This window comes from Elgaria multicarinata, chromosome 1 (assembly GCF_023053635.1).
Source record: "Elgaria multicarinata webbii isolate HBS135686 ecotype San Diego chromosome 1, rElgMul1.1.pri, whole genome shotgun sequence".
Classification (NCBI taxonomy): domain Eukaryota; kingdom Metazoa; phylum Chordata; class Lepidosauria; order Squamata; family Anguidae; genus Elgaria; species Elgaria multicarinata.
Window position 1 is genome coordinate 193,973,370 of NC_086171.1, and position 23,176 is coordinate 193,996,545.

General features: G+C 41.9%; 1 protein-coding gene across 6 annotated transcripts in view; it reads left to right on the forward strand.

The window, feature by feature from the left end:
* The window catches only part of STAU1 (staufen double-stranded RNA binding protein 1), a 46,782-nt gene that overhangs the window by 22,453 nt on the left and 1,153 nt on the right, over window positions 1–23,176 (forward strand). Inside the window, exons 6-15 of one of the 6 annotated variants that reach the window (XM_063146036.1) lie at window positions 2,200–2,338; window positions 3,834–3,999; window positions 8,195–8,293; window positions 11,027–11,257; window positions 11,720–11,857; window positions 14,130–14,276; window positions 15,732–15,804; window positions 17,426–17,742; window positions 19,978–20,100; window positions 22,545–22,630. In XM_063146036.1, the coding sequence (XP_063002106.1) occupies window positions 2,200–2,338; window positions 3,834–3,999; window positions 8,195–8,293; window positions 11,027–11,257; window positions 11,720–11,857; window positions 14,130–14,276; window positions 15,732–15,804; window positions 17,426–17,742; window positions 19,978–20,100; window positions 22,545–22,630 (1,519 nt within the window). Of the gene's footprint in view, window positions 1–2,199; window positions 2,339–3,833; window positions 4,000–8,194; window positions 8,294–11,026; window positions 11,258–11,713; window positions 11,858–14,129; window positions 14,277–15,731; window positions 15,805–17,425; window positions 17,743–19,977; window positions 20,101–22,544; window positions 22,631–23,176 lie in introns of all 6 variants that reach the window. The other 5 variants (XM_063146050.1, XM_063146028.1, XM_063146042.1 and 2 more) reach the window with 5 other exon arrangements.

Here is a 23,176-nt window from a genome sequence, read left to right on the forward strand (position 1 = left end):
GTCACTTGATGTAAAAGTTGTATAGTGTACATATACATCCACTGAAACCACCTTATGCAGCTATTCCTTTTGCAATTCTGCCTTTTAGTAGATCGAAAACAGGATGAGCAAATCCGTATTTGACTTGGGCCAATCCATATCAACCACAGCAAGGCAGTACAGTCTTGTGCCATTTCTGGGATGTTCAAATACGGCTCCTTACATGACGTGCTAAATAACCTATTCGGCCACACTGCATAACAAATTTTCCCAACACAGAAAGCTGAGGATGCATGCCTATCCTAGTCACAAGCAGCTAACAAAGGAAAGGTGTGGGCTTTAAGGGGAATAAGACAAATTTTAGGATCCAGTCAGTTTCCGCTACACTGAGTGAGAAAGATAGCATGATTTGCTGTCTTACTAAGCAGTGATGACATAGGTAGCCTGGAAATCAGTGGTTAGGTGGTAGTCATATACCTTGGTTGTCGTTGGGCTTATGAGTATTGCAATACTAGATCAAGGGCGGCATTGTAGGAGATTTTTGTGTGTGTGCATTTGTTGTCCTTTGCTTTTCTTGAAAAGAAGGGACTGTTTTTAAGTACCTGAAATGCACTTAGAAGGAGGTGGGCAGTATCATCTTGAAGTCTGAGGCTGAGATCCAGAGAGCTATTTTAGCCCCCTCCAAGATCTTGGGCATATTGTAGGTTTTTATTTTCCACGTTTTTCCTTTTAAGTTGCAAGTCCTCATGCATGTCAAAACTGCTTCTGAAACTCTCCTTGTTTTCAAAAGAAGATTGCGGGGAATAGTTGGTGTATGGTTCTTTGGATCCAGGTCATAGGTTGCAGTACACTGCCCAATTCCTTGCCTTTTTTTATCTCATTGGCTCTGCTGCCATCTATCCTCAACTATGTGTGCTCTTACCTCTCTCCATCCCTGGCACTTTTGTCCTTCAGTTTTGTTTTAAGCGGCTTCTTGTGGTGCTTAGATAGGAAGAAAACACAGCTTTAAGATCCCAGCCAAATTTGTCCTATGGATGTTTAACTGTCTTATATGCAACGCTACCTTCCGTCCAGCCTTAATCTGGTTTGCACTGAAGCATTTTCTATTGCTAGACAAGTTGTATTAACACTTTATGTGATAGCAGCCTCTTATGCAAGTGTGCTTTCTTATGTCTTACTGATTTTATCTATGCAATGTGAACTTTAAAACTTGAACAGTTAACTTTCTCTGATAGTTGTGAAGATTTCTAATAGAGAAACCTTTATATTTAATAAAGACAGAATAATCCAGAGTGATTTGGTGTTTAAAGATCTTTCAGAAATCTTGCCTGCATCTGGAGCATTTCATTCATTCGCCTAATGTGCTTCCATGCATTCATAAAGGCTCTGGTTTTTCCCTTCCACCCTGCATTCTACCAGATGTCACTTTGGAAGGTCCTCTATTTATTTTTATTTTATTTATTTATTACTTTTTTATACCGCCCAATAGCCGAAGCTCTCTAACCTTCAGTACTGACTTCTGAGTCACACAAAAGGCTGTAGTTTTGTGTGAATGTGAGTGTGAATTTGAGTTGAGTGTGAATGTGCTGCTAGAAAACTCCAGTGCATTTGGAGAAGCCCACCTGTATCCCTTTGGATCTCTGCCACTAATTTTAGCTCTCCAGACTTGAGATTTGCAAATAGTGCTTATAGTCCTATGCAAATGAGAAATGACTGACGGTCAGGGAAAAACAACACAGGCAGCACAAAATGGACTCTCAGTGAGGTGAAAAGGTGTTTATGTTAAACTAAGCATGTGTAATGCAAACTTTCTTAGTAATATGTAACCTTCAATTTGAAGAAGAGTGTTTCTGCTGCACACTTTTTTCTGTACATTTAGTACCAAGTTTTCCAGTCAAATGCCAGTATTTAAATATCAATTTGCAAATACAAGTCAAGCTATATGCTTCAGCAAAAACATCTTCAGATGGCATTTGCAATAACACGTGGTACCTGTAAAATAGGTATGACTTTCCCTAGAAAATTTAAATTGCAAATTACAGCATGACATTTGACACTACCAACTTGCCCTCTATCACCATTTCACACGCCATTTCCTTTTTCCCCTCCATCAAGCTTCTCAAGTTTGCTTCTAGTTATTGAGGGAATGAATGTTTAAGGCATAGCATGGAATTCTCTTAGACTTCCCCTTTAACAGTTGCTCTATCTTCTTCTCTTTAGATAGTGTAACCCCCACAGTGGAGCTGAATGCGCTTTGTATGAAGCTGGGAAAGAAACCTATGTACAAGCCTATAGATCCTTACACGGAGATGAGGTCCACCTACAACTACAATATGAGAGGTGGTGCTTATCCCCCACGGTATGTCCTGCCATGATGCTCTCTCCTGTAATGATGTCCTCTGATCATCTTCTGTCAACTTTAACTCACAGTTTTTTGGGCTTGTTGTCTCCCCCAGAACAAGCACGTTTTACGTATGAGCTTAATGGATACTTAAAGGCAACCACTTGAAACATACTCTAGTAATGGGTAGAATAAGGCTTAGCTGCTGCAGCACCATGAAATGCTTAATAAACCCCCCAAAGTAGCACTGCAGCCTTCCCAAGCATAGCTATGGTAAAAAGAAAAAAAGGGGGGATGATTCAGCTCTATTTTGGCAAAGCTCTATTCTGTTTATGGCAGAAAACAAAGAGAAAAGGTGGAGATCGCAGAGGATGTTGGTAGAAAAAAGGGGTTGCACCCCTCAGCATTTGTAAGTAATGCATGGGGTGCAAAAATGGTGTTTTGAGCAGAGGCTCCCGCTTTGCATTGCTGGGGAATGAGAAGACTTGGCACTTTGCCTCCTGGCCAATTAAGCTTTATTTCTACCGCCTCTGGCAAAAGTCTCACTCTCCCTAGTGAGGCTTTCCTTTTCATTAAAGCACCTGTTTATCTCTGTTTCTTGATTCAAAGTGAAAACTGGGAGCTGTTTGCTGTCTTGCCTCTACCTGTGCTCGGAGAGCCTGTACATCCGTTTTTCTACTCTGTTTTTTCCCTTGTGCATCTAAACACTCCAGCAAAAATACACACCAGGATTAAAAACAAAAACCTGAGAAGCGACAGGGGGATGTTCTGCATTTTTGGGGGGGCAGACATCACTAAACTGTTACAGCTGTATCCAATTATGTCCATCCATCAACAAAGAGGGAACCCCCTCCCCTTTGCAGCCCCCTGCACCCTCCAAATCTACTCCAGAAGGGGGGGCTACAGAGCAGATTGGGGGGGTTCTGAGGGAGAGGGGAAGGGAATGTTCCATTGCATGTGTGGAGATCTAGTTGTGTAGCATTGGATGTCTCCCTGAGGCCCTTTCTACACCTAAGGATTATCCCAGGAAAATGGAGGGATCGTCCCTTCTGCTCCCAGGATCCCCTTGTATCATTTGGATGCACAGGGATGATCCCGGGACGATCCCAGGATAAAAAGCAGGTGTAGAAACAGCCTTAGACTCCTTCCTTAGGGCTGGTTTGCCTAAAATGGGCAAAATATATTACTGACATGAGCATGTGACTTCCTTTTTTAAAAAAAGTGCTATTGCGTGTGAAAATACCTGATAGTAGAGTAATCTGCTGTTTGCATTCATAAATGTTTTGTTTAATGGTTACTTCGTGCTTCTAGCTTTAATGTTAACCTTTCTAGTCATACAAATGTAGACACTTAAGTCATACGAAGTCCATCAGTCAAGTTTTTAATGGCTAACAGTTGGCACCTTGTGTTCAGTATTGGCTTTCAATATAAGGCTTTATTTAAACTTTGTGTACTGGCAGAATAACCTTGTTGCACACCCCAAATCTGAAATTTCAAGTCTTTCTGTTTGTAGGTACTTCTATCCATTTCCTGTGGGATCCTGGCTCTATCAAGTGGAGCTCTCTATTGGGGGACAGCAGTTTCATGGGAAAGGTAGAACAAGACAGGCTGCTAAGCATGATGCAGCTGCTAAAGCACTGAAAATCCTGCAAAATGAGCCCCTGCCTGAGAAACCAGAGGTAGTATGTCTGGAGCATTATCCAGCTTCACATGAAATTCGTTTTTGTGCTTTGAAGCTCATTGAAAGCAAAGCTCTTGCTTTGTTTGATAGATTTGTGCAAATGCTGCAGCTCTGATGTTTAAAGGCTTATGCACACATTATATTGTGACATTTATCCTAACCTATCTGCTGCCTGCCTGTGCTTTACGCTGGAAATAGCATTTAATCTGTGGTGATTTCTGTTGCGCTGTAGTGAATCCTTGAGATATTTGCAGCTAACTAGAAGTAAATGCAGCAGTTGCTCTTCAGCATCCTTGGGGTACAGAAGCTGCTTGCAGAATAGCAGACAAAATATAAGATGGAAATTGCTTTATTAAAGGCATGGTTATTAGTGTAGCCACAATTCCTTAATATGAATGCATATTCTATGGCAGAGTGTAGCTAGCTGCAATAGTACTAATCTAGATAATTGATATTCAGGAAATAGACCAAATAGCTTAGCATAGGTCTATCTTACAGAATGAGGAAGTACATTCATTGACTTTTGGCCTCCTCCAGCGCTATAACTCTCTTGCCCGCTATATCCCTCGCACCACCCTAAGGCAGTCCTGTCCACTCAACTAGTCCTCATTGGTTAACTCATGCAGCCTAGACCTTGTGTTACAAATACAGCATGTTGTCTTATAAGATGATATGTGAGTAATTGTATGGCTTAACCGCACTGCTTTGTGAAAAGCATGACTTCAAAATCAAGGCTAGCTGCTCAGTGGCTCTACCTAGAACTTGGAGGGAAAAGGGAACTCAGAGTTTGGAGTGTGGACTAAGTTTAAAACATTTTTAGTGCTGCATAGAATGATAGGGAGGACACATTGTGCAACTTGAGGTGAATCTATGCCCAAGCCTGCGCTGGATATAGTCCTTGAGGCATTGTAGAAATGGTGAGTGGGAGACAGGTTTTCTCATAGAATGTATTTAAGAAATACTTCAGCAGCAAGTGGAATCCTATAAATTTGTCTTTCATTATGCTGATGGCCAAAGGTTATTGATAAGGCTGTCACTTCTTTGAAAATCCAGCATGAATCTTTACAGTAATTGTCAGCATCTGAGCCATACAGAGAACTCCATATTCTATTTTACCCATATGCTTTATTGCATGTTTGCATCAGAAGTAAAACTGAATTACTGACATCATTCACATGCGTCTATGAAAGGAGATTGACATTGAATTGCCTAATTTGGCATTACCTTAGAAGCTGCCTCATTGTTTAGCTCTCTACTATTTGCTTTGATCTGTTGCAGTTCTCCAGGGTAAGGCACACTTACAACATGGTTACCTGAGATCATTTAACAGAGATATCAAAACCTGGGACATGTCTCCTTTACATGCAAAGCATCTTCTGTACCCCAAATTATTCCTAAATAGCATCAGTCATTCTAGTTATTGCTTCATCTGCCATTTCCATCGTTCCCAGTGAAAGTAGAATTCTAAAGAATTGCTGTGAGCTTTTTTTCTCCTTGTATTCTCTCTTGCCCTGTACTCTAGTTAGCGGCAGTTAATTAATTTTGCATGATAGTTGTTTGGAAGAATTATGATTGTACTTGTGATGTGTACCTCTGCATGGCATGACTATTTTTGCTTGGCTTCTGTACTTAGAAGGGCCTCATCAGCATACTAGTTACTTACTTGAGTAGTTTAAAGAATGTGTTCAGACTTTTGTATATACATGGCTTTAATTAGGCCTAATGTTATTGCTGCTTTCTGAATGAATAGAAGATTGTTCGAATAATCTGATTATAAACTGGCACCAGAAAAATGGCTCAAATAGAACATCTAATATCCTTGATCTTATAAAATGGCATTTTGCCATTATCTCATCTGTACATAATTCCTGAAGTAACAAATAACCATTCTCCAAAGCCATTAATGAATCAATGTCACTACAGTTCGTGCGTGCGCGCACACACACACAAATGAAATCTCCATGGTACTCACATTGATATGAAAGAACTCCAAGTATTAGCTTGCAATGGAGAAACTTATTCTAGAATTGGGAGTATACAGGAAGTTCTAATGAATAACACTCTTGGTGCTGAAGGTGAAGCTTAAGGATGGAACCCAATGTTCTGCTCTCAAGGAATGGCTTCCTTTGCCCCTCTTTCCTTCTGCAACCTCCCATGACACTGAAAGTCAGCTTTGGAGGGCCCCCCAACCGTTGGTAGCTGATTTTGAGGGGGAAACTATTGCCTTTCTTGCTTCCACTGATGAAGCAGTTCCATCAGCCGAACTACTTCATTGGATTTAACCCTTAGGTCCTGCCGCTCCAGACTGCATATGGCTTTGTAAGACTGGAGGAGATGGGATGCATATTTTGAGTAGGCAGAATGACTGTGAAAACTGGGTAGCCAAATTAACCATAGCAGCCCTCCCGGGGGGGTGGGGGGAAGAATTATTTTGAACCACCAAATTTTCAACACTGATTGCATTTGCTAATTCTCTCTGTAACACTCTTGAAGCAGTATCCAGGAGAGCACAGTTACTAACTTAAATGTCTTTCCCTGCATGGTAGGGCTCCTGACAGCCCCCTCATGCTGGGAAAGAAGGCCCGCAGGGAGAGTCATCCCCACACGCCGCCTTTCGCAACACGCTCTCTGGGAAGAAGGAGAGGTTGAAAGGCTCTTCCACCTCCTTTCAGTAATATGAATCAAGATTGCTGGAATGTGGAGGGTGGGAGACTTTAATCTTAAAATCGCTGGGTGGAGGGGGAGGTTAAAGCCTCTCCTTGCAATCTGGATCAGGATGTGAGGAGTTGGAGGAGAGTATGTGTATGCCTAGGCACGTGCAGTCCCTGGCCATGCAACCAACTCCACATGTGGCCCTCAGGGCCGAAAACATTGCCCACCCCTGTAAGAGGAGATTACAAGTCTCTTTCCACAAGGGGATGCCATATCCCTCCAGTCTTCACTGGTTTAATACTGCAGCTCAGATCCAAAGCGCTGTGTTAAATGTGCTGAGGACTTTGCTTTTTATTCCTTTCCTTTCAGTAGCAGGTTCTTGTGCTGTGTATTGCAAACTGCTTTTGAAAAGCCCTCTACATCTAAAAAGTGATTTGCCCATTTGGCATATGGACAGGGCCGGTGCCAGGCTTTTTTGCGCCCTAGGCAAGGTGAGCTGCTTTCACACACCCCTACGTATCCCCCCCACCCCAGGTAGGCAGAGACAGGTTACCTGTCCCTCGCGTGAAGTCCTCCTGGCTTGGTGGGACGCTGCGGTGGGGTGGGCGGGCAGCTCCAATTCCGTCCGTTCGCCGCCCCCCCCCCCCCAGCATCCCGGCTTGTCTTTGGCTGGGAGCCCCCAGCCGGGAAGCTGGGAGAGGGCAGTCAGACGGCTCCACATTCTGACTTTTGGTGTGTGCCGGAAGTCAGAACGTGGAGCCGTTCCTTCCCCTCCCCCAGCGTCCTGGCTTGGGTTTGGCTGGGAGCTCCCAGCTGAAGCCAAGCAGGGAAGCTGGGGGAGGGCGGTCAGACGGCTCCATGTTCTGACGTCTGGCGCGCGCCAGATGTCAGAACATGGAGCCGCCCGTCCCCACCCCCCAGTGTCCCGGGTTGGCTTCGGCTGCTGGGCGGGCGCCCAGCAGAAGCCAAGCCAGGGATGCTGGGGAGCAGGGCGGAAGGCTGGGAGGGCGACTTCCGGGGGTGCTTACCTTGGCGCTCTAGGCGGCCGCCTAACTGGCCTCCATGGAAGCGCCGGCCCTGCATATAGGGATGTTGAGAAGATAGTGTTGCTAGAAGAACATAAGGCCAAAGCTCCCCTTCAAAGCAGTCAAGTTAATGGCCTGTAATTGTAAAGGCGTAACATTGGTCTTTGTATATTGAAAATAGTGTATGCCAAAACTCTGAACTTGCCAGTTCTTTTACATGTATTTTCATGTATACATCAACATGTATAATAGATGATAATGTGTGCCCCTCCATCTTTCAGAGCTACTCAATGCTCCTATATAGCTTTTCAGACAACGTAATAACTTGGGGCCATTTCACTTGCATGTGATACAGTTGTCATGTGAAATGTCCTGAGTCTTGGATCTAATCTGCTTCTGAAGAAATCGTGCTTAAAATCCCTATACTAACCCTCTACTGTGTTGTGGCAGTCTTGTTAGCGAGCTGGTATGTCAGCTGAACAAGAAGCCTCTTCAATATAACTGTTCTTCTCTTAGATTAATGGGAGAGAACCAGATGATGAAAATCTCAATAAATCTGAAATAAGCCAAGTGTTTGAGATTGCACTTAAAAGGAACTTGCCTGTGAATTTTGAGGTAGGTTTAGTTAATTGCTCTAAAAGTGGTTTTATTTTAGTGTATCGAAGTTAGTAATACTCTTGATGGGGATGCTTTTGTGTTGAATACAACTGACCTTTAAAATTGAGTATTAGAGTATGTCCAGTTTCTCTTTCCAGTAATGTGGTTTTTCATAGCTGACAACTATGCAAAGGAAAATTAAGAGATGTTGTGTGTTGATAGCAGTTAAATTATTCCAAAACAGTAGAAGGGAAAGGAAGACGCCACCAATGTCCTTTTGGTTCATTAACGGATGGGATGTAGCAGATATAATAATTTGGATGCAAAGATGCTTACGCATGAGTGGAAGGCGATTCAATTTGCATAGAAGGGGGCTATCCCTGATTTTTGCTGCAGTCCCCACATGGTATCGTACTTCATTCCAGAGGGCCATCCAGTCCTCAGGAGCAATTGGTGAAGGAGGCAGAGGGCTTCAGTAAAAAGGGGGAAGCAGCAAAGCCTCCTTCTAGGAACGGACATCCACTCATGGAGGCTGCTTTCATTGGCCGCATTCAAGAGTCACGCAAATAGTTCAGCATGATGTGACCAAGCCGCAGAAAGCCTTGGGCTTGCACATCTCCCCCTCTCCTCTCCTTCATGACTGGGAGAAGGAGTCGAGAAGCTTTTGCTTCCATTTTTTCATAACCATGGTTAGAAGTTGATTTGCTTTTCCAGGGATTTCTGGGAGAGACAGATGATCTAGACCCATTTCAATATGGCTTCAGGCCTGGTTATGGGACAGAGATTGCTTTGGTCACTTTGGTGGATGATCTCTGCCAGGAGCTGGACAGGAAGAGTATGACCCTGTTAGTTCTGATGGACCTTTCAGCGGCTTTCAATACCATTGACCATGGTATCCTTCTGAGGAGGGATTGGGAGGCACTATTATACAGTGGCTCCAGACCTTCCTAGAGGGGTGGTCTCAGAAGGTGATGCTGGGGGTTTCCTGATCAACACTGTGGATGTTAGCCTGCAGCTTCCCTCAGGGTTCCATCTTATCACCCATGTTATTTAACATATACATGAAATCGCTGGGAGAGATTGCCTCAAATTTTTGGGTTCAGTGCCACCAGTATGCTGATGACACCCAAGTCTATCGCTCTTTTCTGTCTAAATTCAAGGAAGCTGTTCTGTTCAAAATCAGTGCTGTATGTCAATAATGGTCTGGATGAGGGCAAACAAATTGAAGCTTAATTCAGGCAAGATAGAAATGCTTTTGGTTAGTGAAAGGCATATCAGGGAATAGGGATTGTCTGGATGGGTTATGCTTGCCCTGAAGACTCAGGCTTGTAGTTTGGACTCGGCTCTAAACCTGGATTCCCAGGTCTTAACAGTGGCCAGGAGTGCATTTGCACAGCTGAGGTTAATGCATCCATTGCATCTGTTCCTAAAGTTGTCTGATGTGGCCATGAACACACATGCCTTAGTTACATCCCATTTGGACTACTGTAACATGTTCTAAGTGGGGCTGCTTTTGAAAACTGTTCAGAAACCTCAGCAGGCCCAGAATGCTGTGACCAGACTATTGAGTGGGGCCAGTTACCAGTCTGTTTCTGGGCAGAATTCAAAGTGTTGCTTATGACCTATAAAGCCCTATATGGCTTGGGATGAGGCTACTTGAAAAAACGTCTTCTCCCATATGAACCTGCCCAGGTCTTAAGAAGTTCTGGAGAGGCCTTCTTTCAAGCTCACCACCTTCAGTGGCACACTTAGTGGTGACCTAAAAGAGGGCCTTTTTGGCGGCCGTTCCCAGACTGTGGAACTCCCTGTCACAGGAGGCTAGGTTTCCTCCCTCTCTGTTGTATTTCTGCCGAAAGACTGCTTTATTCAAGAAGGCCTTTGGCCTGTAAGTGGGTCTGTTGGGCTGGGTGCTGGGTTTTATTTTTACGTTATTCTTTAATTGTTATGTTTTCATTGTCTTGTTTTAATCAATGTTAATTGTGCCTGTAGGTCTTGAGTGCCATTTTTTGGTAGAAAGGTGGCATAGAGATGAAATGAATAAACTGCGGTTAGCTTTAGCCACAGTTTGAAATCCTTCTCCTGGCAATACTGGAGGAGGAATGGGGAAGAAGGGAGTTCATTCTCCTCGCACTAAACTGTGGTTTAGCGTGATATACAAGCACAGCCATTGGGATGGATTCTATCTGAAGTGATAGAATTCAGAGCCTCAGTTTAAGGATATAAAAAGGTTAGATTATTCATGTTTAAGAATGTATTACTTTTCTGATAATAGTTGTATGTAAAGTGTAAAAGAGGAGCTGTCCAGAGCCAAATGTATCTCTCAGCACCATTTGTTCCTTCACTGTGAATTAATATTTGGACATTTGCATGGATGCATGCCGAGGTTTACTGTGCTTTTAATTCTTTAAGTAAAAACTTGTGCAGGCCTAAATACTTGGAATTTGGGAAAAATTTGTATCCCAAGAGACTAACGTGGTACTTACTGAATGGAATAAGACTGCAAAAACAATGAAATGTCTAAAGCATGTAAATTCTTATCTGAGTTTATATTTTTAACCTGCAAGGGGTGGGATAATGTACTCAGAGGCTTTTAAAATATGGCCACTTCCTGGTTTATCAGGAATGTTAATTAATTTATCTTTGTTCCCCCATCTCCCAATCCCAAATTATAGTTTAGTTCATGTGAGTGAAATTTGCTGCAACCATTGTACCCTACCATTTTTAATAAGTGTTTATCACGCTTTCACTCAGTTTTTCCCTCTGAAACAGGTGACCCGGGAGAGCGGTCCCCCTCATATGAAGAGCTTTGTAACAAAGGTCTCTGTGGGCGAGTTCATGGGTGAGGGCGAAGGCAAGAGCAAGAAGATTTCCAAGAAGAACGCAGCCATAGCAGTCCTAGAGGAGTTGAAGAAACTGCCTCCCCTTCCAACAGTTGAGAAAATGAAGCCACGAATCAAAAAGAAAACAAAATCAATAGTCAAGGTGAGAGAAATATACTCTAGCCCAAGCCATAGCTGTTGTAGATGCATGCAGTTGTGGCTTATAGCAGACACCTCAGTTTTCACCTCTGGTTATCAGAGAACTCTGTTCACTCGTCCCTTTAACAGTAAGAAGACATTAAACTTACCTAAATCTAGGGTTCTGTGTTGTGTGTTTGCTGCCCACTGTAAATCAAATGCTATTCGTAACTCCATTTTATTGGAGAGTAGGCATTCCCGGTGAGTTCTATGTTTTTAGATTTTGCATATATGTTCTGCCTTTTGCAGATATTAGACGTAATGTAATCAAATGGGTAGAACTGGTGTAGTTTCAAATATACTAGGTCTCTCTAAAAACAACAAAAACACAACGCCAATTCTTAAGCGTGTTTAATGTGACTGCACTGTATTGGAATTGCCCTTGGCAACTGCTGGCTGACTTCTGCTTCTTCTATCTAAGCTGCAGACGAGTCCCGAATATGGCCAAGGTATGAACCCTATTAGCAGACTGGCTCAGATACAGCAAGCGAAAAAAGAGAAGGAGCCAGAATACATGCTCATCACAGAACGGGGACTTCCAAGGCGCAGGGAGTTCGTTATGCAGGTTTGTGCAGAGCTTTGTGCAACTCCATCAGGCTTGTAGGGATGTGGGTGGGTGGGGGGTGACCATGTAGTTTCCTTTTTTTTTTAATGTAGAGGCTGATTTTGCCCACAAGGGCCCATCAAAGGAGCTTACAGTAGAATATTGTCATAAGACAATTCAGAAAACAAAAATACATAACAGCAGCTCAGCTTGTAGTAAAATAAGTCAGCATGTTTTCAGCCTGGCAGGACAAATATGTAAGATATCTGTAAAGACGCATTAACCCTGTTCAGATGTAGTATCATGGGTTAATTAATTGCAGGGAAGCCATAGGTTAACATGGGATAGTTTAACCTGTGAACAACACCAAGTGATCCTGTTTGGACATCATGGAAACAACCCTCGAATGCAGTATTCAAGGGTTGTGAATGGAAAGAGGAAGCAGCTTGTGCATGGCTAGGGCGTGGCACGCATCCCTGCAATTCCTGGGTTAATTAACTCATAGTTTGCTGCTGGATGTCATTATTATATAATATAATGGGAAGGGAATTCCACAATTCAGGTGCCACTACCAAAACCACTTTATTTCTGTTAGGTTAATTTTAATTCAGGTGGGATTGGCACCAAAAACAACGCATTTGGCAAGAGATTAGGGGGTAATGGTGTGGGTGTATATATGAGAGAAGGAGTTACCTTAAATATCCTAGAACCAGGGCTTCAAAAGTTTAAAATTGGCAAAATGTTTTTAGTCTAGCAACATATTGACAAACAGTGAAGTTCACAGAAAATCTGTGTCATATGATCTCTGTGGCCAGAACTAGAGAAAAGATGTGCTGTTACATCCTAGACCAGCTAACCCTTCCTGAACTATTGAAGGGCCACCCTAGGTAAAGCACATTGCAGTAATCAAGCGGCTACCAGAGTATGCATGACCATGACAGCTCTCTATTAGATAAGGACAACACTGTGTTTATCAGAAAAGGATCTATGTCAAGTAGGATGTATTCCCATACTAACTTTCGCACGCAAGTTTATTTTTCTGGTGTTTACATGATTTCTTCTTTGCTTTCCCTTTGTCAGTGCTTAACTGTGGGCACCTCTACCACACCTCTTGGAAAAATAAGGGTCAAAAATGCAAGTCATGGTCTAAATATTTATGTTTATCATAGTCAATCCTACAGCAGATCTACGCAGTGTAGCGACCTCTTCAATAGCTTCCCAGAAATGAAGCAGTCTGAGGGGTTTAGGTAGTATAGTACTCTGTCTGCCTTTGCTCAAGGGTCCTAGAAATATATCCTGGTTGAAATCTCAGGATGTCAAAACATCAGCTGTTCTGTGTGCAAAAGTGATACATTTTAGAATAATTCTGCTTTTCCTTCATATGTAGGACTTTGAATCCAAAAAGAAATATATAAAAAGGCTTTGTGCTATATTTTCCCTGTTTTTATGTAATAGCCAAAGTTTTTGTTTGAGGGAACAGCAGTACATGATAATTCCAGTTCCCTTTTCTTTAATTTGAATATATTGTTTTTGGGTACCAGAACTCAATATTTATTATTACATTTATATCCCGCCTTTTTTCCTCCTTAAGGAACCCAAGGTGACATATATAATCCTCTCCATTTTATTCTCACAACAACAACCCTTTGAGGTAGGTTGGACTTAGAGTCTGTGACTGGGCCAAAGTCACCTAGTGACTTTGAACCTGGATCTCCCAACTCCCAGTCCAACCCTCTAGCCTCTGCACCACACTGACTCTCAAGTAGTTCCTGTAGGTTCATTCTACTATCTAACATTTTCCGATTACTGCACCATTATATCCCATGTTTCTCTCTAGCTCATACTTCTCTCTCTCCTTGCTGCTGGCACTCTCTGCAAACTTGTGATCTTCCTGATTGGATCCATATTCTTCAAGGTTTCAGAATAAGAGCAGTATATTCTTGAGTCTGAGTCAGAACTTTGGGAAGCCTTATCTCTTCAATATCGGCTGATAATTTCGCACAGAATCCTTTGGAAACTCTGCTGTTTCCCAGGATCTAAACTTCTTTGGAGCATTAAAAGAAAGGTCCAGAGGGAGATTATGGAATATAGTTGTCTGTTTTGTGCTGTAGTGGGAGCAGTAAATGCCATTAAGGCACCTGGCAGTGATTATGATCAGTAACTTCCACTTGACTTGGCTATCTTGTCAGGCCACATTTGAATGGATAGATTGCTAATTGTCACCTGTGCTTGGTTTGCCCTTTGAAATAGAAAGAGATAGTTGCCATTACGATCTGCTTCTCTGTGCTTCTAGGTGAAAGTTGGTATGCACACAGCTGAAGGAATGGGAACTAACAAGAAAGTAGCAAAGCGCAATGCAGCTGAAAACATGCTGGAGCTCTTAGGATTCAAAGTCCCTCAACCACAACCCCCAAAGCCAGCACTAAAGACAGAAGAAAAGGTAAAGCATTCTTAAACAATGGCCTTGATGCTTCTACATATGTGGGTTGACTTTGTGACTTGCATGCTGAAGAACATCTGGATGCTAAAAGCAGGAATGAGGGTGTGGGCCTAACAGACTATTGAAAGCTGTCCTTGGGGCTTCTAGAATTTCAGTTTCTTGACTTGACTGTAAAGGTGACCTTATCCACATGGTGCAATCCTACATTTTGGGAGTGGGCAGTGTATGAGTTGTGCTGAATCCTAGAAGTACTGTTTGTTCATACGAAGCTTACAGTTCATTTCTTCCAACTTTCTAGCCCTCATTGTTGCAAAAATGAGTTTGAAAGCTTGAGGCCAGTGTAATGTGCTTAGTAAGGAGAGAGAAACCACTGCTTGGTTTTCTGCATTGCCTGGTTTTTAATGCCTTCTTCCAAGCTTTTACACATGATCTGAATTTCTTCCTCAGTTCAGTTATCATCATCATCATCATCATCACCGCCACCATAATCTATTATTTTTAGTAGTAGTAGTAGTAGACCACTGATTATAATAGAATCTCTCAGCGGTTCATAACACCAGAGTACAACATTAAAACATACCATAAAAACACAGTATTAAAACATCTCCAACAACAATAAAAGAGCAGTAAAATGGGACAGCAGAATGGATTGGCGTCGTTAATTTATTTAAGGCCCAGGGAAGGCCTTAAATATAGGCCTTCCTTTATTTAAGGCCTGCCCTGGACCTTAAGGACCCCCTTCCTTTGGGGTCCTTGTGTACAGTTTTCATTACAGATGTCTGAGGAATCTGGTTGGGGAGGTGGAGCTTTTATCAGCTCGGTCCTGTGGATTTTGTTTCATCTTCTGCTAGCTGGCCTGACTTCACCTGCAGTAAGTTAGGCAAGGTAGCAGATTTCTGTTTTTGAATTTGCATTAATTACAGATGCAACTTGCACAAAGTACGGGTGCAAATTACGCAAATTTGCAACTATAATTTCCGCAAACCTGTATTAAGGCTGAAACAAAAGAAATATATAAAAACGCTCCGGAATTCGGTGAAAACCTGCAGCATGGCTCACAAATGCAAGTTGAGCCGGCTGTGCCACGGATGTCCGGTGAGCTCCAAAAGGGCCAGATTTCCCAGCATCAGGCATCCCTATGTTTTCATGCAAATTAACTGTGTTCAAAGTTGCTTTGGTACTATGGATGTTGACACATTTCAATGGGGTCCTTGTAGTGCAGCAGGACACATGTCCTGACAAAGTTGGTGACAATATTTAGTGGGCTCGTGCTCAAAGCAGTGTAGCTGTTTGGTTCAGAGAATGAACCTAATTTGTTAGGGGTTCATATGTTGATATTGGGGAAGGGGAATGTTAGAGCAAGGCAGGATGTTTTTGGTTTTGACTCTTTAAGTTGTTACATGCCCTCTACTTGCAGGCTAAAGCAATAACAAATCTTAATATCTTCTCTCCTAGACGCCAGTAAAGAAGCCAGGTGATGGACGAAAAGTTACCTTTTTTGAACCTGGCTCTGAAGAAACACCTACTAGTAAGTAATCTTCATTTATTCATGTATTGTAGGAAAGGTGTGTTAGGTTGGATTGACTTAAAATTTAATTTAAGCCAATCCTAATAAAGACCATCTTAAATTTTATTTATTTATTTATTTAAGGATTTTTATGCCGCCATTCAGCCAAAAAAGGCTCTCATGGCGGCTTACAAAAGTATTTCTTGACGGTCCCTGCCCACAGGCTTACAATCTAAAAGACATGACACAAAAGGAAAGGGGATTGGGAGGGAGGAGGAGGAGGAGGGGGGAAAGGAAAGCAAATTCAGGCACTACAATCTTAGTTGGAAAGTTCAGCAGTGACAGTTGACAGCAGGAGGGAGGGGGCTCTCAGCTGGAGCTGGACCCAGGCACGGTGGAGAGGTGCCTGGCTGCTGCTTCCTCCCTCACTGGTGGCCTCTGCAGAGAATTGTTGGCTTAAAGCAAAATTTTCCATTTATTATTTAGATACTTCCTTAAATAAATGTACATACTAGTTTGTTGCTATAACTACAACACTGGTTAAAAACTTCAAAAGCGTCTTTATGCAACCTCAGAAGATACACTGTATAAGTTTAACTTAATATTTTACTATTTTAGAAAGATATACAATACATTGCTTATTAACTAGATGCTCATGTTTATGTGAAGCTACATTAGAATTACACTCATGTCACATACATAGCACAAGAACTGTATATTTTTTTAAAGATGTAACTATTCTCAACCAGGAGAACAAATTGGCAGTAGTTATTGGGCAAAGCAGTATTCTCCATGAGATGACAATAAATGTTCATGTTCTTCAATAGTCATGAATATTTACAATTGGAGTAACGAGCTAGAGCCAACTGCCAAGATCAGATAGCTAACTAGGTATAAAATAGAAGTAAAGGGTCACCCAGATGGATTTATGGACACCAGTGGTGACTTGCCAATTCCTGTCGTCCCCCCAACACCAGTATCAAGCCATAATTTAAATCTGGGGTGGGCAACATGTGGCCATCCAGCTGTTTCGGCTTGCAACTCCCATCAGTCTTAGCCAGCATAGCCAATGGTAAGGCATTCTGGGAGTTGTAGGGCAAAACATCTGGAGGGCCACATGTTGCCCACCCCCTGATCTAAATACGCTATATGGTAGCAAACTGAAGATGTTTTCTGTACAGTTCATTCTCTACAAAGAAAAGCAGCCTTTAATAAGTGGATCATAAATTCACATTTGAAAGATTGTATGTTGCTTTAAGTTCAGATTTCATTTTAAACATGGTTATTTTTAAAAGAGAAATGTATTATATATGAAACTCTAAGAAATCTGATTAAATATTGGTTTTATCCACCCTGATAAACTTAAAAGTACTGATTTATTTTTGTTTGGAAATGGCAAATCACTTGAAAACTTCCAGAAGTATCAGTGTATATCAGAGATGAGTCTTTGAAGAAAGCAGTGTGAAATCATTTTTTTTGAAAAATGAAACACAGTGGGCCCCAAATGGCACACAACCACTTTTTTGGGAACATCATGAAAGTGTTTGGGTCAGACTTGGTGCTCAGTGATCTGCATGTTTGTGATTGATAGATGTTTGCCAGTTAATGAAGCTCTACTCATTTATTCTGTCTCTTTATTTAGGTAATAAAGAGGATGAGTTCAGGATGCCTTATCTCAGCCATCAGCAGCTTCCTGCTGGCATTCTTCCCATGGTCCCTGAGGTTGCACAGGCTGTAGGAGTTAATCAAGGACATCACACCAAAGAGTTTAATAGGGCAGCCCCCAATCCTGCCAAGGCTACAGTGACGGCCATGATCGCTAGAGAGCTATTATATGGTGGCACTTCTCCTACCGCTGAGACCATTTTAAAAAACAGCTCCTCAGGCCATGTGCCTCATGGACCTTTCACTAGACCCTCCGAACAGTTGGACTACCTTTCCGGTGTTCAGGGCATCCAGGTAAACTGATTGAAAACAGAATACTCCGGTGTTTCTCTTGGTAGGATTTGGCTTGCTAGATGAAGACCTTGTTCCACAAAGCTCATGTGGCTTTCTCTCCTGGAGGAAGGTAGCAATTTTTCACATCAACTTCTCCCTTAAGATGGAAAGTTTCCCTATGCCTATGGCATCGCTAGCCTTGAAGGCTATTCCTGTGCTACCTACTTTTATACACTTTCCACTCAACCTCTTTCCAAACCATTCATCAGCACTCCTGTTGGACAACCTCCATTCATGTTCTCATTGCTTGGAGCAAGGCCTCTGATGAGCCTCTTCCAAGAAGGCTTGTGCAGAGGAAGTGTGTTTGAATGGCTTCCTTTGTTGATGAGACATTGGCTTGACTTGTCTTTTCATTCTCAAAAGTGTTCCAGTTTTACATGATCAGGATAATTATGTAACGAGCTCTTGCTGGACTGCAGAACGCTGCAGGTGAGAGCTTACTCTTAGAATCTTCCCCCATCCTGCATGTGGAAAAGTAGCATTCTCCTTGGAATGTGTAACAAGCCTTTTTCCTGATATACTACTTTTCTACATGCACGGGATCATTCTGATATGCAGTGCTCACCTAGTCCAGCAGACGTTGCACCACATTTTATTTAACTTACAAACTCTTTAACTTGCCTTTTGATCTAGGAATCCCAAATATGGCTTACATCAAAATAATTTAATGTTTTAAAATGGGTGAGCAACATATGCCCCACAGTTTATATGTGACACACACACCCAAACGCCTCTCAAATTTCAGGGAAACATTGTTTGGGGCGGGGGTTAGCATCTGTAGTGGCTACAGAGTGTCAAAACCATCAAATCCAGTTTGCAAACAAGCTAATTTTGACCCGCTACGGACAATTTGTTTTTATACCCGTATGGGGGTGGAATACATTCCACAGGGGATGGGATCCAGGGGGCAAAAATGCCCCCTGTACTCCCGCAGTTTCCCATCCCTGGTTTAAAACAATATCAAAACAGCCCAGCTGTGGTTGGATATATTTTCATTTGGTGCTCCAGAGGGTAGAATAGAAATTCCCAAGTCTTCACCACTAGCAGCACTAAACATCCAACTAATTTAGGGTCAAATGCTTGTTGAAAAGTGTTTTTTGCTATTTGCTGAACTGCAAGAAGGCCAAGAAGTCATCTCCTAATTTAGGTGCTGCAGTTGAAATGTAATGCACACCTACACTTGTGAAGGTGAGGGGCACAGAACAGGTCTTGGAGCATGATAAGAATGTGCAGGCAGGTCCATAAAGGTGCAGGCAATCTTCAAACACTATTCTCCTAGTGATGACAATCAGATCAGCAGTTTCTGCTATGCTTTGTTAGATCAGTGTATTCACATTCAATCCCAGTTTGTATTTCTAGTGCTGCATTAATATGGCTTGAATATATCCTAAAGCTGAGGAATTTAAAATATCAGTTCCATTACTAGAAATTACTGCTTTCCCTCTTCACATTGCCCCTTTTCAAGAAATGTTTGAGCTCTTGCAATTTTAAAAACAATTACTGCTGCTTGCTTTTAGTGCCAGTTGTTTATTAGACTTTGGACAGTTCCTAGAAATCTTGCCTTGCTCATCAGCTAATAGTCTCTGTGAGATGGACAAAAGATAGAGACATTTGGGACTGATAAGGGAGTTGGAAGAACATGAAGATGATCAGGAAAGACCGCTAAATTGAGTCTTGAGAATAGTCTTGAAGGGAGAAGTGAATAAACAAATTGCAAATAGAGGAATAAACCCATTAGACTATGTTCTATGACTTTTCAATATAGATGTAGCTAGCTACTATTCGGTTTCTTTGTTAATAGAAAAACCAAGATGCTGAGACTGGCTTTGTGGATCTAATTCTGTAAATATGTGGTGTGCTTTAAAAACATGCATGCTTTTTGAAGTGGGACCCCACAAGTGTTGACCTGGATATTAGCCAGCTTTTGTTGGTAGTTAGGCCCCTGTACATGCAGGGGAGCTTGACAGATAGGTGAGATCTTCTCTCCTTTGCATTGCATTTGGATAATATAAGAAACAGGACTTCCCTTCTGCTTGGGAGAAAGTTGTGGTGTTACTTTCTCCAAATTGCAATGCTAATGAGTTCTGAGGAGAGATCCTGGCTGGGCACCCTGCCTACCAGAGGGCTGGGTCACTCACCGTGGTGAATGGGTTGGGGACACTTATTTAGAAATAATTTAAACTTTTTCTTTCTCAGGTTGAATACAAAGATTTCCCCAAAAACAACAAGAATGAATTTGTGTCTCTTATAAATTGTTCCTCTCAGCCACCCCTGATCAGCCATGGAATTGGAAAGGATGTTGAATCTTGCCATGATATGGTAAGAGAACCAAAAGTATCATTTGAACAGATTTATAAAAATTAATTGCAGTCTTAATGCTTGGCATAACTTTCTCCTGAGAACTTATATATTCAGAATAGAGGGGACAGAAAGTCTGTCTTAAACATCCCTAGGTATTTACTATTTTACTCCGGGGTAACTGCATGTGTAGTTCCTGATGAAAAACATGGGGCAATGTAGTAATTTGTGAAATGTTCTAATATCTCTTGCTATACTTGAGTGAGCCAATGTGAAGTGTACTTGTTCACAATTTTATATAAATGTAAATTCCATTATATATCTTTAGTGAGCCACCTGGGATTAAAACCTGGACATGGACCATAAAATCACTGCTCAGATATATTACACTGTCATATACTGAGCTCTTACAAAAGAGAAAACTATAGTGGCAAGGAAGCTTTTTGTGGTAGAAGTCTTGATCTCTGACCTTGTGTCAAGATTTAAAGCTGGCTACACCATATAGGATATTCCTTCTATACTGAGGCCTTGTTTGCACACTCAAGTATGTGAAATATATAGATCTTTCTACATATGAATTACTGTACACTAGGGATGAGCAGGACCATTATGGAAAAATCCATGAATGACTGCTCAGAGGTACCTGGCACATTGATCCAGGAGCAGTAGGCTATGCTTGGCTTCTATTTGACTGCTCAGGAGCCTCAGGTATGGCATGGAGCCAGCTAGACCATAACCCCATGGTGTAGGCATGGTGCACTCAGTAGAGGCCAGGCTGCACTGCAGTCATTTCTTACGTATTTCCACAGTGAATCAGTTTGTCCGACGTCCTCTGTGTTGTTGCAGCAACCCTTAACTGAACCTTGGATGCCCCCTTCTCCTTCCAGTAGGTGATAGGCCTTTTCCTGTAGGAAAGATTTGGCCAGAGTTCGGGCTAGGAGGCATCTGCCTCTCTTGAGCCAGTCTGTCTCCTGCCTTCCCAACAAGCAGACACAGGTCACTGGGTCAGCTATCATTAGCAGGGTTGATTGGATTTAATTAAGAAGAAAATCAAGAAGGTATGTCTACAGTGGGCCCTGAAACCGTGGTTCTAGTCTCCTATTGGAATGGGGTGGTCATTGGAAGTCCACCTCTTCATTACATAGGCTTAATGACTGGCAGATGGATGTGTGAATGGTGGCTTCACTGAAGCCCTTATGCATGGGGTGCTGTGCTAGTTCTACCTGCCATGATATATCTGTAATGGCCCCTTCAAATAATTACTGAATCAAATTTATCACTGCCATCAAGTAATTCAAAGTGCAGGTTTTGACCTTTTAAGCTCTAAATGGTTTGGGACCAAGTTACTTGAAGGACTGTCATCACCCATGTCAGTCTGCCCACACTGTAAGATCAAAAAGAGAGGCCCTTCTCATTTGCTCACCTATGAGTGTAATTAGGTGGGTAATCACACTGGAGAGGGCCTTCTCAGCAGTGGCTCTATACCTGTGGAACAAACTCTCATCGGAGAACTGCCATGCACCATCCTTGCAGGCTTTTAAGAAGGCCTTGAAAACATTTTATTTTACCATGGCCTTCCCATGATTACTGTTATTGTTGCTATTCTCATTGTTATTGCTGATTTTATTGTTGGCCTTTATAGTTTTTAATTGCTATTTTATTGTGTTTGTTTCTATTGCTTTTAATATTTAACTGTTTTTATGTATTTTATAATTGTAATACATTTTTTTGATGATGATGATGATGATGAAGAAGAAATTGTTTGAGCCTCTCTTCCCAAAGACCTTCATGGGGGTTAGAATGGGTGGAGGGAGAGAGTTCAAGTGTTTCCTTTGCTATTGCTTCAAAGCCAAAAGACTTGCTTTTTTAAACCTGGAAGCTTGAGATTTTTAAAATGCTGAATTTTGCTTCCCGTGCAGTCAGGCCTTGATATATGCAAAAGATGTTTGAAAATATGGCGAATAAAGCCTAAATGCTGACTGCAGGGGGAAACTCCAAATCTAACTTAATCTTGACCTCTGAGCAAAATCACTTCTGCTGTAATGTCTGAAGTAGAGCTTATGAACCTTTCCCATAGTCCTGCTGGTCACTTTGCACTAAAAACCAGGAAAGAAAGTGCATGTTACCTGTGTTTCTTTCCTCTGGTTTCTTGGTAAGACAATGTTAGCAAAACCTAAATTGCTTCAGATATGTAGCTAAATGTCTGGCAACTTAGACCTGACTTGGCCAGTTTCTCCATGAAAAAATGCAGTCTGTGCTGTTGGTGAGAATACTGAACAGTGCCCTAATAGATGCCTTGAAAATTTTGTATTGAAAACCCCATTTTATTACTGTGAGAGAGGCTTACTTTTATCTGGGTTTTGAGCAGTTCCAATTTACATTGTCCAGTACTGTTCAGGTCACATACAATAACATATGCCTAAGAGATATACAGAATTTAAATGGGTTTTTCTTTCCTCCTGCAGGCTGCATTAAACATCTTAAAATTGCTGTCTGAGTTGGACCAACAAAGTACAGAGATGCCAAGAACAGGAAATGGACCAATGTCTGTGTGAGTAAAAATGATGGATCTTTGCAAACATTTCCCCTCCTTTTTGACTTACATAAACAAAAAAACAGCCCCAGCTTTGTAACACTCATAAGACAGTGTCACAAAAATATAATTTACTTGTTCATATAAGTGTGTTTATTTACATTAGGGATGAGCAACATCTGGCCCTCCAGATAGTTTGGCCTGCAATTCCCACCATCGGCTATGCTGGCTCTAGGGCTCGTGGGGATGTTCTGGCCTACAAATTGTCCACTCTGGATTAACATGGAGAGTTACAAAAAGAAAACTTTATTACTTTTGTGTGGATGGGAAAGCAGATTTATGCCCAGGATCATGACTTCTGTTTTGGCTTTACAGCAAAATATCCTGTCATTCATATTTCTTTGAAGTTTTGAATGGGTTACCATAAGCAGAACATCATTTAACCATCCCATTCTCAGGAAGTGCTTTATCGTGTTCTTTTAATTGAGCAGGTTTCTCTTGCCAGAAGTCGTTTAATTGCATTGCTGGCAACACACTTAAAGCAAATTGATAAATACAATAGCG